Source organism: Delphinus delphis, chromosome 4 (assembly GCF_949987515.2).
Source record: "Delphinus delphis chromosome 4, mDelDel1.2, whole genome shotgun sequence".
Classification (NCBI taxonomy): domain Eukaryota; kingdom Metazoa; phylum Chordata; class Mammalia; order Artiodactyla; family Delphinidae; genus Delphinus; species Delphinus delphis.
This window is the reverse complement of record NC_082686.1, coordinates 111,794,597-111,818,399: the sequence shown is the minus strand read 5'-3', so window position 1 is coordinate 111,818,399 and position 23,803 is coordinate 111,794,597. Positions and strand designations below refer to the sequence as shown.

Below are 23,803 nucleotides of genomic sequence, written 5' to 3'. Positions count from 1 at the left end.
ATATATCTTAATTTAAAAACACTTTATTGCTAAAGAAAAAAATGCTAACCATCATCAGAGCCTTCAGTGGGTCATAATCTATATGTTGGTAGAGGATTTGAAATATTGCAAGAATCACCAAAATGTGACTCAGAGACATGAAGTGAGCAAATGCTATTAGAAAAAAGGTGCCAACAGACTTGTTCAACACAAGGTTGCCACAAAACTTCAATTTGTAAAAAAATACAATATCGGCAAAGCATTATAGAGTGAAGTGCAATAAAATGAGTAGTTTTATTACTGCATGTAGTGCAGTAATGCCCTTGACATCAAAACTAAGCTGCAGGAATAAGTTTCAACAGCCTCGGCATGAATATTCTCATGATCACACACACAGGAATTTCTTTAATGGGTTTCTAACAAAGTAAACAACTTAGATATCCACATACACAGCTGACGGTTTGAACTGTGCAGGTCCACTTATACATGGATTTTTTCGATAAATATGTACTACTGTACTACACCACCCAAAGGTGGTTGAATCTGCAGATTCAGAACAGATACAGATACAAGGGCCAACTGTAAAGTTATATGTAGATTTTCAACTGCATCGGGGATCAGTGCCCCTAGTTCACAGGTTGTTCAAGGGTCAACTGTACAGTGTATTTTAACTAGGAAAGCACTATCACCTTAACTTTCTAAACAGAACTACTTTTGTTTTGCCCCAGGAGAAATAAAGAAGTAGTAACTAAAGTAACTTACCAAGGAGCACTGACCCTACCTAAATTACGATTTTTAAAAAATCAAATATGATTATCATTCCATGCACTTTTTTACCCACCTTCTATATCTTTTCATGAGGTCTAATTTTACTTTTTTTAATTTTTAAAAATTTATTTATTTATTTTTGGCTGCATTGGGTCTTCACTGCTGCACGTGGGCTTTCTCTAGTTGCAGTGAGCGGGGGCTAACCTTCTTGTGGTGTGTAGGCTTCTCATTGTGGTGGCTTCTCTTGTTGCGGAGCACGGGCTCTAGGCACGCGGGCTACAGCAGTTGTGGCGCACGGGCTTAGTTGCTCCGCGGCATGTGGGATCTTCCCGGACCAGGGCTCAAATCCATGTCCCCTGCATTGGCAGGCATATTCTTAACCACTGCGCCACCAGGGAAGTCCCATGAGGTGTAATTTTAAAATACATTCTCAAAAGTCTACCCAAATTTTAAAATAAATTCCAGTTTAGCAAGTGGCATTCTCAGAACACTGAATCTAAATCTAACACGGCCAATGTTACTATGTATGGTTGACCCTTGAACAACATGGTTGAACTACATGAGTCCACTTATATATGGATTTTTTTTTCAATAAATACTATAGTACTACATGAATTCATGGATGTGGAATCTCAGATAAGGAAGATTGACTGTAAAGTTATATGTGGATTTTCGAGTGCATTAGGGGTTGATGCCCCCAACCCCCACATTGTTCAAGGGTCAACTGTACTGCTTTGACCCAATGTGCACATGGCCAATTGAGAGATTCTCTTGACAAGGAAAAAAACACTTTATGAAGCCTAACTCTTTCCTTGTGACATGAAACATTTCTAAAATATTCTTGATAAGTAAGTATCATCAACAGAATCTACCACTCACAGAAGCACCCCTGAAGAAGCTGAATGACAGCACTGGTGATCCTACTGGTAGGAAAGCCCATCCAAGTGGGGCTTGGGACCAGTGTTTCCCTACAACTCTTCCAATCCTTCTGAGATCAACATTGATGCCAGAAATTTAGGGGCAATTCTTGCACTTATATATGCTTTCTGCTTCCCTTCCAATATTCAATGTTCTTTTCACTGTACCAGCTAAATTAAGAGAAATCATCAGGGCTTCCCTGGTGGCGCAGTGGTTGAGAGCCACCTGCCGATGCAGGGGACGCGGGTTCGTGCCCCGGTCCGGGAAGATCCCACATCTCGCAGAGCGGCTGGGCCCATAAGCCATGGCCGCTGAGCCCACGCATCCGGAGGCTGTGCTCCGCAACGGGAGAGGCCACAACAGTGAGAGGCCCGCATACCACAAAAAAAAAAAAAAAAAAAAGAGAAATCAATTAGCAAATGTTATTAAACTTTTCCCCCAAATCACCAATAACATTGGGTGATGAGATCGCAAATAATATTTATTTTCCCCTTTTCTTTCTTTTTCCCTAATTGTTAACAAGTGCAAATATAAATTTTTTTTTTTTTGCGGTATGCGGGCCTCTCACCTGTCCCGTTGCGGAGCACAGGCTCCGGACGCGCAGGCCCAGCGGCCACGGCCCACGGGCCCAGCCGCTCTGCGGCATGTGGTATCCTCCCGGACCAGGGCACAAACCCGTGTCCCCTGCATCAGCAGGCGGACTCTCAACCACTGTGCCACCAAGGAAGCCCACAAATATAAATTTTTTAAGAAGAGTTTTCTGAATTTTATTTTAAACCTAACCAAAAGAAGCCAATTATTGAATTTGGGGCTTAACTTTTTACACTAGTCATACAATGAGGCCAAAAACAATGTTTGCTAAACTCGGTGATTATTAACATAGGCATGTAATAGAATGAAGGTTTTTACAAAGATCATGTGACACCCTTCACATTTTCTTAAAGAAGTTATTGTATGTATTACATGTGACCAAGGTAACATGATCCTTGAAATAAATATTAACACTCTTATGCATTTTCACCAATGAATTCTTCTTCTGAAAGAAACCATCAGAATTTGACACACAAATGCTTTCTGACACACAAATGCTTTCTTTGCATTATGAAAAAGACAGTATCACCAGTTCAAGACGGCAGTGTAGGAAGATACTGAACTCACCTCCTCCGACAGACTCACTGGATCTACAGCTAAATATGGAACAATTTCTTCTCGAAAAAAGAACCTAAAGGCTGGCTGCGTGACGACTACACATTGGGTAAAAGAGAAGAAAACCATACAAAAGCCTGTAGGGGAGATGGGGACACAATCTCACCATAAACCTCACCCCTGATTTAGCAACCAACAACCAGAAGGGAACTCAAAACTCCCTGAGGAGCAAAGGATTCAGACCCCACATTGGGCACCCCAGCTTTTAAGACATGCACTTGACAGATAAGCCCCCAAAACATCTAATTTTTGAAAACCAATGGGTCTTGTGTCCCAAGACCCACAAAATGATAGTGATGAGAAACACCTCTTAGAGGGCTCATGTGCTTGGACTCACCCACCCCAGAGTCCAGCTCAGAGACAGCCAATCATGCCTAGACTTAAAGTGAATAAGGCTCACCTGCTTATATTAAAACCTCCATCAGAGGGGCAGGAATCTAGTTCAACACACGTATCTAGAAGCCTGCTGGAACGCTCTGGGAACAAAGACTGGCAGGCACTACCTTTGCTGTGCTCCAGAGCACCAGTATCTCTCAGCAGGGAGCTTTTACACACATCAGGTGTCCTGACTTTTACAGCTGCTACCCAGGATATGATTCTTGGTTACCTGGCTCTGGAGGCCAGGGGAGCTTGTGTTCTGGGTCCCAAGGAACTGTAATAATTGGTGTCACCCAGAAAGGAGCTCATGCCCCTGTCTGGTGCCTGGATTTTTGTGACTGATGCTAGGGAACACCTCTACATCAACTGGCTCTGGTGGTCAGTGGGGCTTATACTCATAGGTCCTACAGGGCTGTAGCCCAAGGAGAAAGAGTTCTTAAACAGTTACAACCCCAAGGGCACAGCAAAGGCAACAGACCCAGGAGCTCAATCTTTCTGCGAAGGGAGACTATTAACTGATCATCCTGACTGCTAACTGAGGGGCAAGCTTCTGATTAGGCATGCATCTTGGGGTTGACTGTAATCCTTTCCAGAGACCTTGGAGGGCAGGTGCTACCTTTGCTCTCACACTCTGCTGCCTCTAGTGCACCAGTGTCTCCTGGAGGGTAGCTACACACGTGGCTGGTGCCCAGGGGACTCCCCTCAATTACCTAGCTCTAGGTGACTGGAGGGATTTGCATTCCTGGATCCCACAAGACTATGGCAATCAGAGGGATAGTTCTTGGCAGGCTACCAACCCCAAGGCACTGCACAGAAAGCAGAATGAGGCACACTCCCTAGGGTTTCTGTGAAAGAGTCCTCTTTATCTTTACTTGTCTTGGACCTTCGGCCTGAGGAGCAGGCTTCAGGTTTGGCTCACATTCAGTGGCCTACGGAGTTGCTATCAAGAAACACAGGCTGTGGACGCCATCTAGGCACTCTCCCTCTGCCTTGCTCCAACCCATCAGTATCACCCAGAAAATAGTTCATCTGGACCCCACATAGTGGACACCTCCAGATCACCTGGCTCTGAGGACCAATGTGGCCTACCCTCACAGCCCCTCAGAACTGTATATATTTGCATACTTTAAAAGCTGCTGCCTGAGGGTCCAGATTCCAGTCAACCTGAATCTAGGTGCTGAGATCCTCCACTCTGGGACAGTGACAGGTTTTGGCACATCCTCAACTACTGGGAGCTACTAAAAATATAACAGGCTACCTGGACAAGCATAGAGGTTTGAGAGACAACCAGGAGCTGAGGCAGGGTTGAATAACAAGGTTCATCTCCTACACAAGGCCACTCAATCAAGACCGGAAGAAGTGGTTGTTTAATCTACTGTACAGAAACCAACAGAGAGTCAAGCACACTGAAGAAACAGAGGAATATGTTCCAAATGAAAGAACAAGATAAACCTCAGAAAAAATCTTAACGAAATGGAGATCAGTAATTTACCTGATAAAGAGTTCAAAGTAATGGTCATAAAGATGGGGAGAAGAATGGATGAACACAGTGAGAACTTCAACAAAGAGATGAAAACATATAAGAAAGTACCAAATAGAAGTCACAGAGCCAAAGAATGTATTAACTGAACTGAAAAAAATACACTAGAGGGGTTCAACAGCAGACTAGATGAAGCAGTAGAAAATATCAGTCAACTCAAGGACAAGGCAGTGGAACTTACCCAACCAGAGCAGCAGAAAGAAAAAAGAATGAAAAAAGGAATTTATGGAATAACATCAAACAGACTAACATTTACTTCATAAGGCTCCCAGAAGAAGAGAGAAAGGGGCAGAAAACTTATTTGAAAATATAATGGCTGAAAACTTCCCTAACTTGGGGAAGGAAACAGACGTCCAGATCCAGGAAGCCCTGAGAGTCCCAGAAAAGATGCTACCAAAGAGACCCACACCAAGACACATTATAATTAAAATGTCAAAAGTTAAAGACAAGGAGAGAATCTTAAAAGAAGCAGAAGAAAAACAACTAGTTCTATACAAGGGAACCCTCATAAAACTATCAGCAGATTTTTCAGCACAAACTTTGCAGGCCAGAAAGCACGATACATTCAAAGTGCTGAAAGAAGAAAACTTCCAACCAAGAATACTCTACCGAGCAAAGTTTTCATTCAGAATTGAAGAAGAGATAACAAGTTTTCCAGAGAAGCAAAAGTTAAAGGAGTTCACCACCACTAAACTAAACTGGCCTGACAACAAACTTTAAAGGAACTTCTTTAAGCTGAAAGAAAGGATGCTAATTAGTAACAAGAAAACATATGAAAGGATAAATCTCACCGGAAAAATAAATATATAGTGAAGGTAGTGGATTAATCACTAATAAAGCTAGTATAAAGGTTAAAAGACAGAACTATGATTACAATAATTAGCTAAAAGATACACAAGGTAAAAATACATAAAATGTGACATCAAAAACATAAAACATGAGAGTAAGTGTTGAGCTTTAGAATGGGATCAAACTTAAGATGCTATCAACTTAAAACAGACTGTTATAGATATAAGTTGTTAAGTGTAAGACTCACGTCAACCACAAAGCAAAAACCTAGAATAAATACACAAAAGAGAAAAAGAAAGGACCATAAGCATACCACTAAAGAAAGTCATCAAACCACAAAGGAAGAGAGCAAGAGAAGAAAAAAGGAACAGAGAGAAACTGCAAAAACTGCTAGAAAACAATTAACAAAATGGCAATAAGCACATACCCATCAATAATAACTTTAAATGTAAATGGACTAAATTCTCCAACAAAAAGACATAGAGTGGCTGAAGGAATAAAAAGCAAGACACACCTATATATGCTGCCTGTAATAGATACAATTTCGATATAAAAACACAGACTGAAAGTGAAGGGATGGTAAAAGAAATTCCACGCAAATGGAAACGGAAAAGAAAGATGGAGTAGCTATACTTATATCACACACACAAAAAAAAGACTTTAATACAAATGTTTTAATAAGAGACAAAGAAGACATTACATAATGATAAAGGGGTTAATCCAATGAGAGGATATAACATTTGTAAATCTTTATGCAGCCAACATAGGAGCACCTAAACATGTAGCACAATTATTAACAGACCTAAAGGGAGACATAGACAGCAATACAATAACAGTAGGGAACTTTAATATCCCACTTACATCAATGATCATCCAGACAGAAAATCAATAAGGAGACATCAGCCTTAAACAACATGTTAAACCAGATGGACTTAACACATATTTATAGACTATTCTATCCAAAAGCAACAGAATACATATTCTTCTCAAGTGTATATGGAACATCTTCCAAGATAGATCATGTTAGGCCACAGATCAAGTCTTAATAAATTTAAGAAGACTGCAATCATATCAAGCATCTTTTCCAACCACAATGGCATGAAATGAGAAATTACACGAAGAAAAAATGGGAAATACACAAATATGTGGAGATTAAACAACATGCTACTGAATAACCAATGGGCAAAGAAGAAATCAAGAGAAATAAAAAAATACCTTGAGAAAAACAAAATGGAAAGGTAACATGCCAAAATTTACAGAATGCAGCAAAAACAGTTCTATGAGGGAAGTGCATAGTGATAAACACCTACCTCTAGAAACAAGAAAAGCCTCAGACAAACAACCTAACTACACCTTAAGGAACTAGAAAAAGAACAAAAAAAGCCCAAAGTTAGTAAATTAGGGCAGAAATAAATGAAATAGAGACTAAAAAGACAACAGAAAAGATCAATGAAACTAAGAGTTAGTTCTGTGAAAAGAGAAATAAAATTGACAAAACCTCAGCTAGACTCACCAAGAAAATAAAGAGAAAAGACTCAAGTAAGTCAGAAATGAAAGAGGAGATATTACAAGCGACACCACAGAAATACAAAGGATCATACAGACTACTATGAAAAATTACATGCCAACAAATTGGACAAACTAGAAGAAGTGGATAAACTCTGACAAACATATAAGCTACTAAGACTGAATCATGACGAAATAGAAAATCTGAACAGACCACTTACCAGCAAGCAGATCAATTCATTAAACAAAAACTCTCAACAAACAAAAGTCCAGGACCAAATGGCTTCACTGGTGAATTCCACCAAACATTCAAAAAAGAATTAATATCAAGCTTTTTCAAATTCTTCCAAAAAATATAAGAGGGGGAATCTTTTCAAAACACATTTTATGAGGCGAGTATTAGCCTGATACCAAAACTAGACAAGAGTGCCACCAAACAAAAAAAATTTCTTTTTACAGGCTAATATCCCCGATGAACATAGATGCAAAAATTCTCAACAAAATATTATCAAACTGAATTCAGCAACACATTGAAAGGATCATATACAATCATGAAGTGAAATTTATTCTAAGGATACAGGGATGGTCCAATATCTGTAAATCAGTCAGTGTGATACACCTCATTAACAAAATGAAGACAAAAATCATATGATCATCTCAACAGATGCATAAAAAGCATATGACAAAATTTAAATCCATTTATAATAAAATCTCAAATCTCTCAAAAAAGCAGGTATAGAGGAAACATACCTCAACATAGTTAAGGTCATATATGACAAGCCTACAGCTAAATCATACTCAATGTTGAAAAGCTCAAAGCTTTTCCTCTAAGGTCAGGAACAGGACAAGGATGTCCACTCTTACCACTTTTATTCAACATAGTATTGGAAATACCAGCCAGAATAGTTAGGCAAGAAATAGAAATAAAAGGCATCCAAATTGAAAAGGCAGAAGTAAAACTCACTGTTTGCAGATCACATGAAAATAGCTAGGAAACCCTAAAGACTCTATCACAAACTAACAGAATTAATAAATGAATTCAATAAAGTTACTGGATACGATATGAATACACAAAAATCTATTTTTTAAAAATAATAACTATCAAAAAGAGAAATTAAGAAAACAATCCCATATACAACTGCATCAAAAAGAATAAAATACCTAGGAATAAATTTAACCAAGGAGGTGAAAGATCTGTAAACTGAAAACTACGAGACATTAATGAAAGAAACTGAAAAAGACACAAATAAGTGGAAAGATATTCTATGCTCATGGATTGAGAGAATCAATATTGTTAAAACTGCCATACTATCCAAAGCAATCTACAGATTCAGCGCAATCCCTATCAAAATTCCAATGGCATTTCTCATACAAATAAAACAAAAAATCCTAAAACTTGCATGGAACTGAATAGCCAAAGCAATCTTGAGAAAGAACAAAGCTGGAGGCACCACACTCCCTAACTTCAAAGTATATTATAAGGCTATTATTACATACAAATGGTACTGTATTGGCATAAAAACAGAGACTTAGATCGATAGAACAGAACAGAGAATAGAGATCACAGAAATAAACCCACACATATATGGTCAATTAATTTAAGAATATACGATGGGGAAAGGACAGTTTCTTCAATAAATGATGTTGGGAAAACTGGACAGCCACATGAAAGTGAATGAAGCTGGACCACTATCTTACACCATTCACAAAAATTAACTCAAAATGGATTAAAGACTTGAACATAAGACCTGAAACCATAAAACTCCTAGAAGAAAACATAGGCAGTAAGCTCCTTGATATAGGTCTTAGGGATGATGTTTTGAATCTGCACCAAAAGCAAAAGCAAAAAAAGTAAAAGCAGCAAAAGCAAAACTACATAAGTGGGACTACATCAAGCTAAAAAGCTTCTACACAGCAAAGTAAATCATCAACAACATGAAAAGGCAACTTACTGAATGGGAGAAAATAACTGCACATCATGTATCTGACAAGGGGCTGATATCCAAAATATACAAAGAACTTTTACAATTCAATAGCAAAAAAAAAAACTATCCACTGAAAAAATGGACAGAAGATCCAAACAGACATTTTTCCAAAGAAGACATACAGATGACCAATAGGTACATGAAAAAGATGGTCAACATCACTAATCATCAGGGAAATGCATATCAAAACCACAGAGATATCAACTCACACCTTGCAGAATGGCTAGTATCAAAAAGACAACAAATAACAAGTGTTGGCAAGGGTGTGAACAAAAGGGAACCCTTGTACACTTGGTTGAGAATGTTAAGTTGGTGCAACCATTATGGAAAATAGTATGGAGATGCCTCAAAAAATTAAAAATAGAACTACCATATGATCCAGTAATTCCACTCTGGGTATTTATCTGAAGAAAACAAAAAAAAATTAATTCAAAAAGATATATGCACCCCCCTGTTCACTGCAGCTTCATTTACAATAACAAAGATACTTAGAAACAACCTAAGTATCTATTGATGAATGAATGGATAAAGAAACTGTGGGGGGCTTCCCTGGTGGCGCAGTGGTTGAGCGTCTGCCTGCCAGTGCAGGGAACACGGGTTTGAGCCCTGGTCTGGGAAGATCCCACATGCCATGGAGCAACTGGGCCCGTGAGCCACAACTACTGAGCCTGCGAATCTGGAGCCTGTGCTCCGCAACAAGAGAGGCCGCGACAGTGAGAGGCCCGCGCACCGTGATGAAGAGTGGCTCCCGCTTGCCGCAACTAGAGAAAGCCCTCACACAGAAACAAAGACCCAACACAGCCAAAAATAAAATAAATAAATAAATAAATTTATTTAAAAAAAAAAAGAAACTGCGGTACACATACACATATATAAAGAATATTATTCAGCCATAAAAAAAGTTGCCATATGCCACAGCATGGATAGACCTTGAAGGCATTATGCTAACTGAAATAATTCAGACAAAGAAAGACAAATATTGTATGATCTCCCTTACATGTAGAATCTACAGAAACAAACAAAAAATAAGCTCATAGATATAGAGAACAGATTGGTGGCTCCAAGAGACAAGGCTTGGATCAGGGGATGGGAGAAATGGGTGAACTGTGTTTTGTTTTAAATAAATTGAATTCAAAATTTTTTAAATGCTTTCTTCAACAAATATTTAAGAAACATATTTATTATAAAAGGTAAGGTGAAAATATCAAAAAGAGTAGCAAATCATCTGCTTTACCTCTTTGTGTTTCATACCCACCTGACTCCTGAGAGCCTTAAGTTCCCGTTCACGGCTGTCCAAGCAAGTTTCTAGAACATGTGTCTGTCCTTCCCACGCAGATTTTTTATGAGCTACCATTATGTCAATCTGTTTCATGAGCTCCTGTAGTTCTGCTTCACAGGATGTCAAAAATCCCCTATAAATAAGGACAGACCCTTAAGAACATAGAACATATCTCCAAGTGGCTTTTCATCTTTCACATGTAAAAATATAGCAGATGTAAAGCTACCTGAAGTGGAACAGTATCAACAAATAATCAGAAGCAGAGAACAGGATCTCTGAGCTTTTCCTTTTAATGCTCACTTAAGATGATCACTTATTCCACGGAAGTTTGTCTTCCTACAGTAGCCGACCTAAAGCTTAAGTCAACTGGTCAAACGCAAGGTTTATGTTTGAAGCCTAGTTTGTGAGTGAGACTTCCACAACCAACAACTAGCTCTTCTGTAACATTTTAGGGAAGCTTTCAGGAAGAATCCAGGCAAGCATATGTCACATTCTCAGCTAGTCAAACAAAATAAAAAGCTTTGGAAACAAGTAGGCTATTGGGAAAATGACAATACAATTTTAAGAGCTGTTTTAAGAACCTCCATCCTTGAGCCAAATTTATTCCAACTATTTCTTCCCAACTTATTATTAGAAACTTACCACATCCTATCTTATTGTTGTAAACTTACTGATGTCCTTCAATGTTTCTGGAGATGCAAAATGTTACAAAGGTAGAAACAGAAGTGGACACAGATGTACTGGATTCAGAGATTTCCGGGAATGGCCACAGAGAGATAACTCCTAAGGTTTAAATACTTTTTAAAAAAAAAGCATTTGTTCTTAGTGTCACAAAACCTCTATAGCCTTTTGCTTTTTAAAAGCAGAAAATTTAACTGGGATGATAGTAAGCATCCAGCTTCACACTGCTGAGATGAGGGAAACACCCCAAGGAGAGAGACTGTCCACAAACACGACATGGAACAGTTTAGATTTTGGTCACACTTCTGCTTCTGTACCCAAAGCACAAAATGGTCAGAGGCATAACTCAGACATGCTTTTTAAACTCAGTGAGAAGCTTAAGGTCAAAGTAAACTTACCCATCATGTCCCCGATTTTGTATTCCTTCCAACAAAGCCTCCATCGCCAAATCCCCTTTGTTTTGGCAACTGGGAAAGCAAAGAACTCTGTCAGGAGAAAATTCATTTTTTATGTTCTAACATTCCAACTTACAAACTTAAGAATGTGAATGAAAGCATACAAATAACAATGAGAAAATGCAGCACTTCTTAAGATGACTGTAGAAGCAGTCAAGGAATATCTCTTCAAGAAATACTAGAACCAAATACATTTCACACTGAAACAAAACAATTTAAAATGATCTGAATTGCCACTGACACTCCCCCTGCACGATTGAAATCAAATACCTCACTGTCACGTTCCTACTTCCTCATGTAAGAGTGGGCCTGGGTGGAGATGGGGTGCTAGCAACAGAGGAACACTGACACTAACAAATTGAGAGGTCAGAGGAAACGTGTAGCTTCTTTTAAAGAGATATTGTAAAAAGGTTAAATGCCCTGCGCTTCAACTTCTTGGCCCATCATGGGAGATCCTACTCACCGGCTAGATGACAGGCCCATGAAGCTCCTAGAACACCTTCCCTCACCTAAGAGGCAGCTTCGTGGGCCCTCCCTCCTCTGCACTTCATTGCTCCCAGTCCTTAACAGGTTCTTTCATAGGAGTTACACCACCCTGGAAATGTCCTTTTGCACACCTTTTCCCCCTACTATTCAACCGTCAAGGGTAGAAAACCAGTTTTTTTCACACCTGCAGCTCCAGGGCTTAGAGTAGCATTTCAGCCTGGCCTGTGCTGAATGCTTTTGGCTGAATGTATCTCAATTCCCCTCCCTTTTCACCTATCCCCCTATGCAAACTGGTCATAGCTGGAGAACTACAGAGAAGAGTCTAGCAGAGAAACAAGGGAAGGGAGATAAAACAGAGACACAGGAGAATGAGAAGACTGGAAAATACAACCACTACACGTTATTTGCATCTATTTCTAAAGTTACTAACAGGAGCACTAAATAACTGTTCACGCACACATATGGCAGAGAGGATTTCTTTCCAGCTGGTTTATCCTTTGTATTACACCAACATTAGACAAAATAAAAACCTAAAGAAAAATGTTTTCATGGTCTATTCCACTTTCTTTCAAACAATGATACAGTCAATTACAAGAGGACGCAGATTCTGTGTTTTGATCCACTCTAGGGAACTGAGAGGCAGTACACAGTTCACACAGTACCATGTATATGGAAACCCAGGATAGAGTCCTGCTCTGCAACTAAGTAGCTTTGTGTCCTTGGACTTCAGTTTTTGCCTCTATAAAGTAAGAAGCATGATCTATATAATCTCCAAGGTTTCTTCCAGCTTTTTAATGGGATTCTAATAGCCAATTACATATATTCTGCACCATGCATGCTCCTGACAACTCTACATGGATATTTATTAAATACGTTGGAAAGTGCTCTTCCTAAGGACAGAGCTACTACAGTTATTCAAAACCATCATTAGTAAAATTATACTCCTTTAGGTCATGTTATTCTTAAAAAATACATTTAGTAATATATATTAGAAACAGATTTAGTAACATACAATACATTAATATATTTTCTGGATGATATTATTTAGTAATTAGGAATATTTATAATAGAAGCTAAAAGTCATTGAATGCTCAACTTTTCTGCCTCTCTATATTGTCAGATTCAATCTTCATAACAATTTTAAAACATAACTACTATTACTTTGAGGAAACTGAGGCTCAGAAGGTTAAATAACTTGATTATGGTAAACTACAAACCACAGTCCTAAGATTCAAACCTAGGCAATGTGACTCCTAAGTTCCAGCCAATGTGCAAACTTTATATATTTTACAGTATTCCAGATCTTAAAATACATCAGCATATCTTGTTTTTATTTAATAATGTGTTCTTGGCATAAACAAAATCAAACCAAATTGAAAAGTCTGGACACAGGAAAAAATATACAAACTTAACTATGATGTCACCACCATGGCCACCAGGTGGCAGTAGCACAACAGTGAAAATAGTCCACATAGGGGAAAATAGCCATTTCAGAAATTAAAATGATGGTGTAAGACTTAGTTAAGGAGATCTCTGTTTTTTAAATAAAAGGTGGGAGGGGCTTGCCTGGTGGCGCAGTGGTTGAGAGTCCGCCTGCCAATGCAGGGGACACAGGTTCGTGCCCCGTTCCGGGAAGATCCCACATGCCGCGAAGCGGCTGGGCCCATGAGCCATGGCCGCTGAGCCTGCGCGTCCGGAGCCTGTGCTCCACAACGGGAGAGGCCACAACAGTGAGAGGCCCACGTACCGCAAAAAAAAAAAAAAAAAAATATTGGAAACAAAATGAAATAAATCAACTATCAATTAGATATCAAGTTGGCACCCTTACCATATAACAAATTGTTTCATTGGTTTTAAAATGCAACAATTTTACTGTACATATTCCAACTGGGATATATACTAAGGACAAAAACGTACTATAGAGAAACCCTAAACATCACTCAGGAATCATATTATTAATAGCAAAATTGGTATCATTAATTTGAAAGCATTATATATAATACAGAAAAAGTATGTTAATAGGCAAAAGAGAAAAAGATACAAATATAAAATCAAGTGTTTAAAAAAAACTATGAAATTAAATTGGAAATATCACTGTGAATTCTGGATATTTCTCTTTTTAAAAAATGTACGTATTTCCTAACTTTGGCCACTGTAAATCCTAAAACCAGTGACCAGTCTAGTAGCAAGAGTACCTTCAGCACCCAGACTGGTCTCTAAACACCATCTCCCACTGAAAGGAACCAGGGCTTCTTGGTGGCCAGAAATGTTTAAATGAGCCAGGAACATGTTTTACCAGAAAATAAGGAAACTCTCAAAGATTACTGGTCATATCAAAGTGGACAGAAGCCAACTTAAATAGGCTGCCACTCGCCAACAAAAGGACAACTTGAGTACCCCCCCCAAAAAAAGACTGCAGTAGGTTGAAACAGTTTAAATATATTTAAGTCTATAATTTCATGATGATAAAAAAAAAAATGGCAAAACCCTCATGGTTACCTTTGAGGTTGCCAGGCCACCAACTCATTACTGTGCTCTGAAAATAGAGGGAAAGAATTAAGCATTTTTCTTGCCTTTCCTATACAAACTATTTCAAATAGCTGGTGGGGTAGTCAAATAGCTGGTGAAGTAAGAAGTTCTTATTCATAAAAAATTTCCAGCTAATAAATGCTGAGGAATGACAGAATCAGAAAATCACCATATTGCAACCGCCGATGCAATAGTGGATACAGGCAACCTAAATCCATGAAAGGATCTCACCATTAAGTGAAAGGCTCATGGAGAATTTCATGATGGATGGACTGGGCTGACAACACCTGAACCCACTAAGATGCTCAATTTTAAAATCACAGAGAGAAAACTCAAGACATCATGTGCCTCTCTGGAGTGTTTTGCACCACCGATGAAATTTTGCCCTGCCCTCACCCCCACAAAAAAAGTCAAGGTTGAATCTGATCAATCTTCTAGACCAGTGCTGTTCAACAGAACTTTATGCAATTATGGAAATATTTTACATATACACCAAACTACTGGGCCCTTGAAATGTTGCCAATGCAGCTAGGGAACTGAAATTTTTAGCTTTATTTCATTTTAATTCATTTAAATAGCCACCAATGGCTGATAGCTACTATATTGGACAGTGCATTTCTAGACCTTACTACCAGTTTAGAGGGAATAAAGGGAATAGATGTACAAGTTAAAGGATACCATGTGGATGCAATCAACTAAATCTAAAATGTTAAGGGAAAAAAGAGATGCAGTGAAACTGCTATATTAAAAAAGACTGAAAAGGTGTTATCAACTCAATGCAACACGTGGATCTCTATGAGATTTTGATCCAAACAAGCTACTTATAAAAATACATGTATGGGACAGGTGGGGAAACCTGAACCCAGACTGAATATTGACATTATGGGATTTTTATTAATTTTCATAGATGTGATGACAATACTGTGGTTTTGTAAAACTGAAAACACAAACTTAGTTCTTGAAGAAAGAAAACCCAAAGTAACATAAAAACCGAAAATTCAATTCCTGAAGCCCAGGTCAATGTTGGCTTTAGCTGAATTTCAAATCAAGTTGACATATGTTTAAAAGTAGGAAGCTCTGATAAAGTGGACCACTGACACTGTCACCATCTGCCACCACTACTACATAAGTGAGAACAGGAAGGAACAAGCAAAGGTGTTCTACCTTTTAATGGGAGACAAGTGGCATCAGTACAATTAACATATACAATAACTACAAATAATTGTTAAAACCTGAATACATTTTAAAGAGCAGTGTAACTGAATGTTTATAAATATCTAACCCACTTTAATTTCAGTCATTCTTACCATAGTGATCACTGGTAATGATATAGTCAAAAGGCAAGAAGCTCAGGATAAAAATCAATCTAAAGATGATACTGCATTCCAAATAAGAAAATACATACCCTTTGTTATATCATTAAGCTACAGCTATGATCAATATAAATAAAAATATTTGAAGGTAACATGTAGTTAACGATCCTTATGATTTCCTCTTCGTATCTAGAAAATAAAATTAAATGCAAGCATGTGGGGAACTGTATAAGTACAGGGCACAGATCCTACAATACTTTTATTAAAGGAAGAAAAAAAAATTTAAGACTGGCTTAGGAATCGTCTGTAAGGCTCAAGGAATACTACTCTGCAAGTAAGGGTGCTGTTAACTGTAAACGATGACTAGTCGCTGAGAGCAAGCTCATCTTTACCCTGATGTTGTAAGTCATTAAAAAAACAAAACAACACATTATGAGCCGAGATTTACTGCCTTCAAATACCTTCATGATTAAAGTATTCTAAGAACCCGTTCCTTTTATTCCCTTACTTCATTATCTATTTCCCATCCCTGATTTGAATGGAGCAATCCAAAAGTTCAGGGTTCCCAACTTCAGTCCTTCATGATTTCTGCCACATTTCAGTACCTAATGTACTAACATTAAGGTTTTTAAATCAACTCACTTTTTACAACTTGCTAAACTTCCCACCCATAAATGAACCGCTATCACCTGCCATCAAAGACCTAAGTCTCAACAATGTTAGGAAGCTAACCAGATGAGGCGGCCCAGGCGGGAGGGCTGGGCCGGGGGTCCCTCCCCTGAAGTGGAAGACTGGCCCGCGGCCGACTCCGCTCGGGGAAGATGAGCAGCTCGCCCAACCCGCAGCCCTCCCGCCGGCCCGGCCTCCGGAGAAGGGCTGACCAGGTGGCTGGCCCGAACAGTGCGCTGGGGGAGGCCATATCTGTCTTCGCGGGTCCGCAGAGCGTCCGCTGCGAGGCCGAGGGGTGGGGCGCCGGGGCGGACCCGGGCCGGCGGGGGCGAGCCTGGAGGCCAGCGGGCCGCTGAGGAAGCTGGCCCCAGGCCATACGACCGCACTGGCCGCGGCCCCACCGCAGCCAGAGCTGCCTGTGGACACTGCCACGCCTCACTCGTCCGACGTTCCCACATGCTGTTACGGGGATGCCGCGAGCGCGCCCCCGAAGCTTCCCGCCGTTACCTCCCGCCGGGGGCGCGCACGCGCGTCACCGCCAACCTAACGTCCAGCCACAGTCGTCTGCACGTTCGTTCCGCCCACTGCCCCCTCACTTTTAATTGAAGCAACATCCTCCCTGAGTCCCCCTCCGCGCCTGCAAATGGGCTCACCCATATCTGGGGATTGGAGAGAAGACCGTGCCGGTCACGTGACACTGAGGGTGTGGTCCGCTGGAGGCGGGCGCTGCGCTGGGCCGGGTGCTGGTAAGGGTTTCCCGCGCCCCTAGCCTAGGTCTTGGAGAAGCGGGGGTGCGTTCGGACTTATGCTGCTCCTCTTGGCCGAGGCCGTTCTCTTAACCTCATCCTCATAACCACTCCCCTCACCGCACTTCGGGAGAGGTGGAAAGGGACTTGCGCGGCGGTCCTGGGCCTCCCCCGCTGCCGCATTTGGTATATCCTGCCTCGGGCCGGAAGCCGCGGCTGTGGGGCCGCCTCCCACACCTGTACGGATGGCGGTGGCCTGCGAGGGTCATTTTTAGCGCGGGAAAAGGAGTTCTAGCTTTGCTACTGTAACTACACGTTTGCAGAGCTCTAAAACAGAGATGGATAAAACTGCCCTGCCCCGGGGAACGTACGCACCGCCTGTCTGGGAAGACCCTGTGACGGGCAATGTAACAAGCTCCCGATGGGGACCATTCACTGCGCCCAGGGAACTATGGGGCCCGCGGAGGGGCGGGGACCGCGTTCTCCTTGGCGCTTAGAGAAAGTTCCTGCAGGAGGCGACCTGGGAGCTAAGTTTTTAGACTGACTGAGGGTTAGCTAGGGAAAAAAGGAACAAGATCGTGCATTCCAAGCATTGGAATAGTCACACGTGTAAAAAAAAATTTTGTTCAGGAAAGTGGTAATGGCTTGTACTGGCAAGTGTGGCAAAGTGCTTGGGATGGTGGCCGTGTCCTGGTCATTGCACACCTTATGCTATCCACCCTTCCAGCTCCTGAAGAGCGAAGGCACCTTAGCGCCTAATTCTGGAGATGGGATATTGACCCCGATGAGCTGACGCCCAACTTTGAGTTTGGAAGGAAGAGTAGGTGTTAGTGATGGGGCAAAAAGACCTTTAAGTGCAAAGGTTGGAAAGTATGACAGGGTTAGAGGTGTTTGGAAGAGAGACAGGTGGGAAAAGATTGAGGCCAGATTGGGGAAGGCTATGCTGAGTCATTGATACAAATTTTACACACAGCAATTGGAAACAGTAATGCCTGAGCAATCAGTCATAAAGCCGACCTAACTTGTTTAGTGGATCATAAGGACAAGAAGGAACCGGTCAAGGGCAGAATGTGTGCTGAAGCTGGAGTGATCTGAGAAAACTTTACAGAAAGGTGGAATTTGTGTGTGACCGGGAAAATCAGCTGGGAGGGACTATGGTCTTATAAATAAACTGCAACCTGACCCAGATGAGATGAGTCTTTCCCAGGGTGATATCATGCCACAATTCACATCCAGGCTAAAAAGCCTGGAGAACCCTACTGCTAGATTACATCATCTCCTCAGTCTTCATGTTTAAGAAATAATCTTTTTGGCTTACAGATCTGGCAAGATCAAAGCTGCAGGAGAATGGACAGTGAGGTACAGAGAGATGGAAGGATCTTGGATTTGATTGACGATGCTTGGCGAGAAGACAAGCTGCCTTATGAGGATGTTGCAATACCACTGGTAGGCTGTAATTTGTGCTGAGGGTGATAGGTTAAAGGTATGATCTGGTAGACCCTAGTAGGGGTAGGATATCAAGACAAATAAACTAGTAAGGCAAAGAAATCAAAGCTGTGGAGTCCTCTAACTCTAGAAGCTTCTGGAGAACATTTAGCTTGACTTTGAAGAGAAATGTGGTTCAGAGGGCTGACGTGACCAGCTCAGTTAGGGGGTCATTCCAGAGCTAGAACCCAGGTCTTCTGAGCCATGTTCTGTCTACCACACCAAAGCTAGTAAACCGGATGATGAAAGTTTAATGCACACAATGAGGAGGAATAAGAAGCAGTGGCATGTGCACTTTATTTCTTCCCTACCTGTGGTTTGTCAGTTGACATTTTTAGAAACTCACATTTTTGGAACACATACCTATTCTAGGTTCCCTGGAAAGTATTTGGAAGAGAACTGGCTTTTCTTCTTTTGCATTTAGACCATCACACTCTTTTCTTTCCTGACCTCTGGAAAATTCTCCTGCAATGAGTTTGTTAAACCTAACGTAATAAGTGACCTAAACATTTTGCTTGAATAAATATTTATTAAAAATCCTATTTATGTCACAGAGGACTAGCAAGGAGAACAGAGACTGTTTTTCTTTAGAGCCTGCCAATTGCAAAGAGCCATTAATAAAACAGAGCTTGCAGGCAGACCATGTGCTGCTGCCATTTACATTTTCATCTAAGAATAAGAGGTAATAATGTTCAGTGAATAATAAACATAGCAAATAACAAGTAACAGCTTAGTTCAAGTTTAGAAAAATAATCAAAAGAGCATAATGAGAATTATAGTTCCACTTATTGAATACCTGTTTTGTGTCATAGACCAAGGTTGAAATCTGACATACATTATCTGTATCCTTAAGACACCCTTCAAGGGTGGTTGTGTTCTGCCCACTGTATAGGAAGGAAACAGAATCAAAGAGGGGAACTTGCCCAAAGGTTGGTAGCCAATAAGTTGGACTTCACACCGAAGTCTGTGAGGCTCCAGATCCTGTCCGGTGGTGGTTCTTTCATTCCGCAAGCAATTCTTGAAGCCTACTATGTGCCTTAAGACTTGGTAAACATAAGTACAGTTTCTGCCCCTCGGAGTCTAGAGAGGCAACATATATCAATAAATAATTGTAATAGTAAGTGTTCTAAGTGAGGGTTGTGAACAGCTATGTAGTGTAAGAAGTGGCTGATTGCCTGGTGGGCATCAGGAAGGACTTCAGAGAGATAAATCACATTTAAGCTGGTCGTAGGGAGGAAAAGAGGTTTAGTGAGGGTAGACAGGGGCCAACCAGCAGAGGGGACAGATGTGCAAAGGCTCAGAGTTTTAAACTGCTTTCGAGCTGGTGAGGCAATTCAGTGTGGATGGAGGATATACTTCTCATAAAAGGTAGGGAGAAAAGTTGGTCTTGGACCCAATTTTGAGAGGAGCATTTGATGCCATGCTTAGCCCTCATCCTGAGGATATCCAGGAGTGAGTGATCTTCAAAGTAGAGATCTGCCATGCTCAAATATATTAGAAAATCAGTTTAGCAGCATTGTTAGAGAACGTGTGTCAAGGAGAAAGGGGCCAGTGACAGGGCAAAGAGACCAATTAGAAAGCTAATGCAGTGTCTAGACAAGGGAGGAGGACCTAAACAAAAGCAAGAAAGTGGAGGGGAATTGCTGAATTCTGGACATACTAATAGTAGGATTTGGGGACCATTTGTGTGGAAGGGGTTGAGGGAGAGGAAGATTTCCATGCTGACTTCCAAGTTGTAGCCTGGCCCTGTTGCTAACCTGTGTTTTTTCCCAGGACGTGTGATTCTAAGGCAATGTTTGTGTCGTTAGCTTCTGTTGCTGCCTAACAAATAACCCCAAAACATAGTGGCTTAAAACAGCCGTTATTTATGTCATGATTTTGTCATTCACCTGAGAGAGTCTTGTGATCTTTGCCAGCTCGGTTGATCTCTGCTGGACTTGGTGGTGTTTTGCAGTCGGCCAGCAGGCTGGCTGGAGGCTGGGATGATGAGCTGACTACGCCACAGTCTCATGATCCTGCAGATTAGCCCAGACTTCACAATCATTTTAGGGTTCTAAGAGCAGCATGAGAGGAAACTGCAAGGCTTCATGGAACCTAGGCCAAGAAGTCACATGATCAGCCCCAATGCAAGATTGGGGAAATAGACAGTGCCTTTTCATAGGAGTGGCTACAAAGAATTGTGGCCATTTTTGCAGTACCCCACAATAGATGATTGTTATGTTCACGATACTTTATGATACTTTGTGTTTGTTTTCCAGGCATATATGCAATTTTATATGTTGGCATTCATTGCAAGAGACAATAGTGACCAAATGAAAAACGTGTTATTTTAGAACAAGATGAAACTAAATAATATCTGAATTAAATAATTGATTAACCAAGGACTTGTTTATGCTTTGTCAACTGTAAGTAGTTACTGAAACAAAACTTTCTCTTTGCGATATTGCTTTAGAGAAAATGGTAGTTCCTTTCAATTTGTACAAGTATGTTTGAATCTGAGTATTTGTAGAGCAAGATGTGATTCAAACATACTTGTACATATTGTAATTAAATCATTTTATTCATATTGAACATCACTTTGAAGGAAAAAAGTTATTATATTCATATACTTCACATTGGAGTCCAGTGGGAAATCATAAGTCTAGATATTGAATAACAGTTTGCTACACTTAAAAAAAAGTCGGGCTTCCATGGTGGCGCAGTGGTTGAGAGTCCGCCTGCCGATGCAGGGGAAGCGGGTTCGTGCCCCGGTCCAGGAGGATCCCACATGCCGCGGAGCAGCTGGGCCCGTGAGCCATGGCCGCTGAGCCTGCACGTCCGGAGCCTGTGCTCTGCAACGGGAGAGGCCACAACAGTGAGAGGCCACAACAGTGAGAGGCCCGCGTACAGCAAAAAAAGTCTAAATTCAGATAACTGAAAAGAAATATATTGGTATCAGTGAATTCTAGTACGAAACAGAGTTCCAGTAGTAATAAATTTAAATTTAAAATACAAGGAAACTATCAAAAACTTCTCACCACACGCCAAAAAATGGTGAACTGTGCAAGGTGATGGATGTGTTAACCTTATTGCAGTAATCATTTCACAATATATATGTGTATCAAATCATCACATTGTACATTTTAAACTTACACAATGTTATATGTAAATTAAATCTCAGTAAAGCTCGAAATATATAAAAAAATTCCCCAGATTCTACACTAAGTGTGGCCCATGGCTTACCATTTTAAGAAAGTTGCGGGTAGGCTATGTTGTTTTATGTTGCCCTGCTCCACCACTAGGGGGAAGCCTCATCTATTGTGTTACATTTTCAGTGCTCCTACCTCCATTATAATATAGGCACATTGGATACAGGATCGTTGTTGAATACCTTTCTTGTGCTTAAGGAACATGCCAGCAAGTGTGGTATTCTATAAAGCAGCCTTCCCAAAAAAAGATTTAGTACTGGCTCTTTTCAGTGTTCCTAGCCGCTAGTAAGGATGACAGTCCTTGCACTGGATACCCCATGCAGTGCTGGGCACCTGACCTGCATTTCCTCATTTAGCCCTCACAGCAGTCCTGTGAGATGGTGACTACTTTTTTTCTCTCGTTGCCTAAGAGGAAGCAAAGGCTGCAAGGGTCTGAATACCTTGCCTGAGTAACCCAACAAATGGTGGAGTCATAGCCTTGGATCCCAGTGGCTCCCAGAAGCCTGTGTCCTGAGCCTTCTGCCACGCTGCCTGCCACACAAGTACCAGAGTCATAATGCCATCACTCCCGGCTGGAGACGGATGGGGCACGTTTGAGCGAGACTTGTGATGTTTCCTCACATTTTTTATTTTCTAGCTCTTTCCATAGGATACGCTTCTATGCTGCCTGTTTCTAGGAACTCACAGTTTTTAATTCTAAGTGCTTTTGAGTTTTAAGGGGTTTGTAAACATAGAGTGTGACATCGTCCTGAATGTCCATTGTACCTTTTCAGAATGAGCTTCCTGAACCTGAACAGGACAATGGCGGCACCACAGAATCTGTTAAAGAACAAGAAATGAAGTGGACTGACTTGGCCTTACAGTACCTCCATGAGAACGTTCCCCCCATTGGAAACTGACGCCTGGCTCCTTGTTCATCCACAGATTTTTTTTAGATACACAGATACAAAATGTTTTCTTTCAGCCTCCTAATTTGAGTCTTTTAGTGTTAGATCAATGCTCAAAAATGTACAACTAATTTTGTGGCCACAAAATGCAATGTGGAAATACTCAACCCGAACCGGAAGCTGATGGCGATTTCTTGGGATTGCAGAATATCTGGCCCTTTGAACCTAAAGTTCTTCATTGACTAGCTTGTATTTGAGCATGATTGATTAAACATTTGCCTTTAACTCTGATTTTGCTTTACTGTCAGAGCTTAACACTTCCCAACTACTTATATATGTCCTGTGACACAGGTGATTGAAGATATGAGAGGGAAAGGTGAAGAACAACGAAGCCAGACATGAGAATTAACTTCTCATGTACCCCCATTCTGAGAATCATCTGAGTGGGTGTGTGTGGAGTCTGTAGATGTAATGGACGAATAGATGGCCCATTCACTGACTACTGGGATTCCTAAGATTCCCCATGATATTTTCAAACTTTGGATAAATTTACAAATTAAAAGCTATCTTGACGGTTAACCCCTGCTCTCCCTACAGCTTCCTTTGGTGCCGCTGGAAAGGCGAGATAGACCATTAGTTTTATCCAGTAACAGGATTTCTTATTTTCTCAAAGCCCTTTCAGATATAACTGAAGCACCATGGAATCAATATTTGGTTACACATTTGTGAAATAACTTGTATTTTGGAAAACGCATTGATGGACATTATCTCCTAGAATTCTTTGCCTGTTTTATGTGGGATCTCTTTTATTCTCTCCCCAGATTGTAAATTCTGTGGGAAGAGGCCCTGGCTTTTACATCTGTATCCCTCATTGAAAAACTGGAAACACTGAATAATTGAAATCTCTCTTCTCATCGTTTTTTTAACTGAGTCATTTTATTTACGTACCTTTTAGGAGTAGGAAGTGTACCACAAAACAAATGAACCGATTTTAGGGTTTCGATAAGAAACATGGT

The 23,803-nt window shown here is 40.7% G+C and overlaps 2 protein-coding genes across 4 annotated transcripts in view; one reads left to right on the top strand and one right to left on the bottom strand.

The window, feature by feature from the left end:
• Positions 1–16,920, bottom strand: part of CEP63 (centrosomal protein 63) — a 73,309-nt gene extending 56,389 nt beyond the window's left edge. For 2 of the 3 annotated variants that reach the window (XM_060011298.1, XM_060011297.1), the window contains exons 1-3: positions 16,694–16,920; positions 11,428–11,496; positions 10,325–10,481 (exon numbers count right to left, since the gene is read on the bottom strand). In XM_060011298.1, coding sequence (XP_059867281.1) covers positions 10,325–10,481; positions 11,428–11,496; positions 16,694–16,857 — 390 coding nt within the window. In that variant the 5' untranslated portion in view covers positions 16,858–16,920. Of the gene's footprint in view, positions 1–10,324; positions 10,483–11,427; positions 11,497–16,693 lie in introns of those variants that run through there. The other variant, XM_060011299.1, reaches the window with a different exon arrangement.
• Positions 16,921–17,093: 173 nt separating this feature from the next.
• On the top strand, positions 17,094–23,078 carry ANAPC13 (anaphase promoting complex subunit 13). The gene is made up of 3 exons (XM_060011300.1): positions 17,094–17,227; positions 18,548–18,673; positions 22,674–23,078. Exons 2-3 carry the CDS (start codon positions 18,575–18,577, stop codon positions 22,797–22,799), a joined length of 225 nt encoding a protein of 74 aa, XP_059867283.1. The 5' UTR covers positions 17,094–17,227; positions 18,548–18,574; the 3' UTR covers positions 22,800–23,078.
• Positions 23,079–23,803: the final 725 nt, after the last annotated feature.

What these genes read in the sequence shown, in the direction of transcription:
- ANAPC13 (XM_060011300.1), top strand. Translation starts at nt 18,575, where the DNA reads ATGGACAGTGAGGTACAGAGAGATGGAAGGATCTTGGATTTGATTGAC. An exon ending in AGGATGTTGCAATACCACTG is followed by an intron (nt 18,674 to 22,673) that starts GTAGGCTGTAAT and finishes GTACCTTTTCAG; the next exon opens with AATGAGCTTCCTGAACCTGA.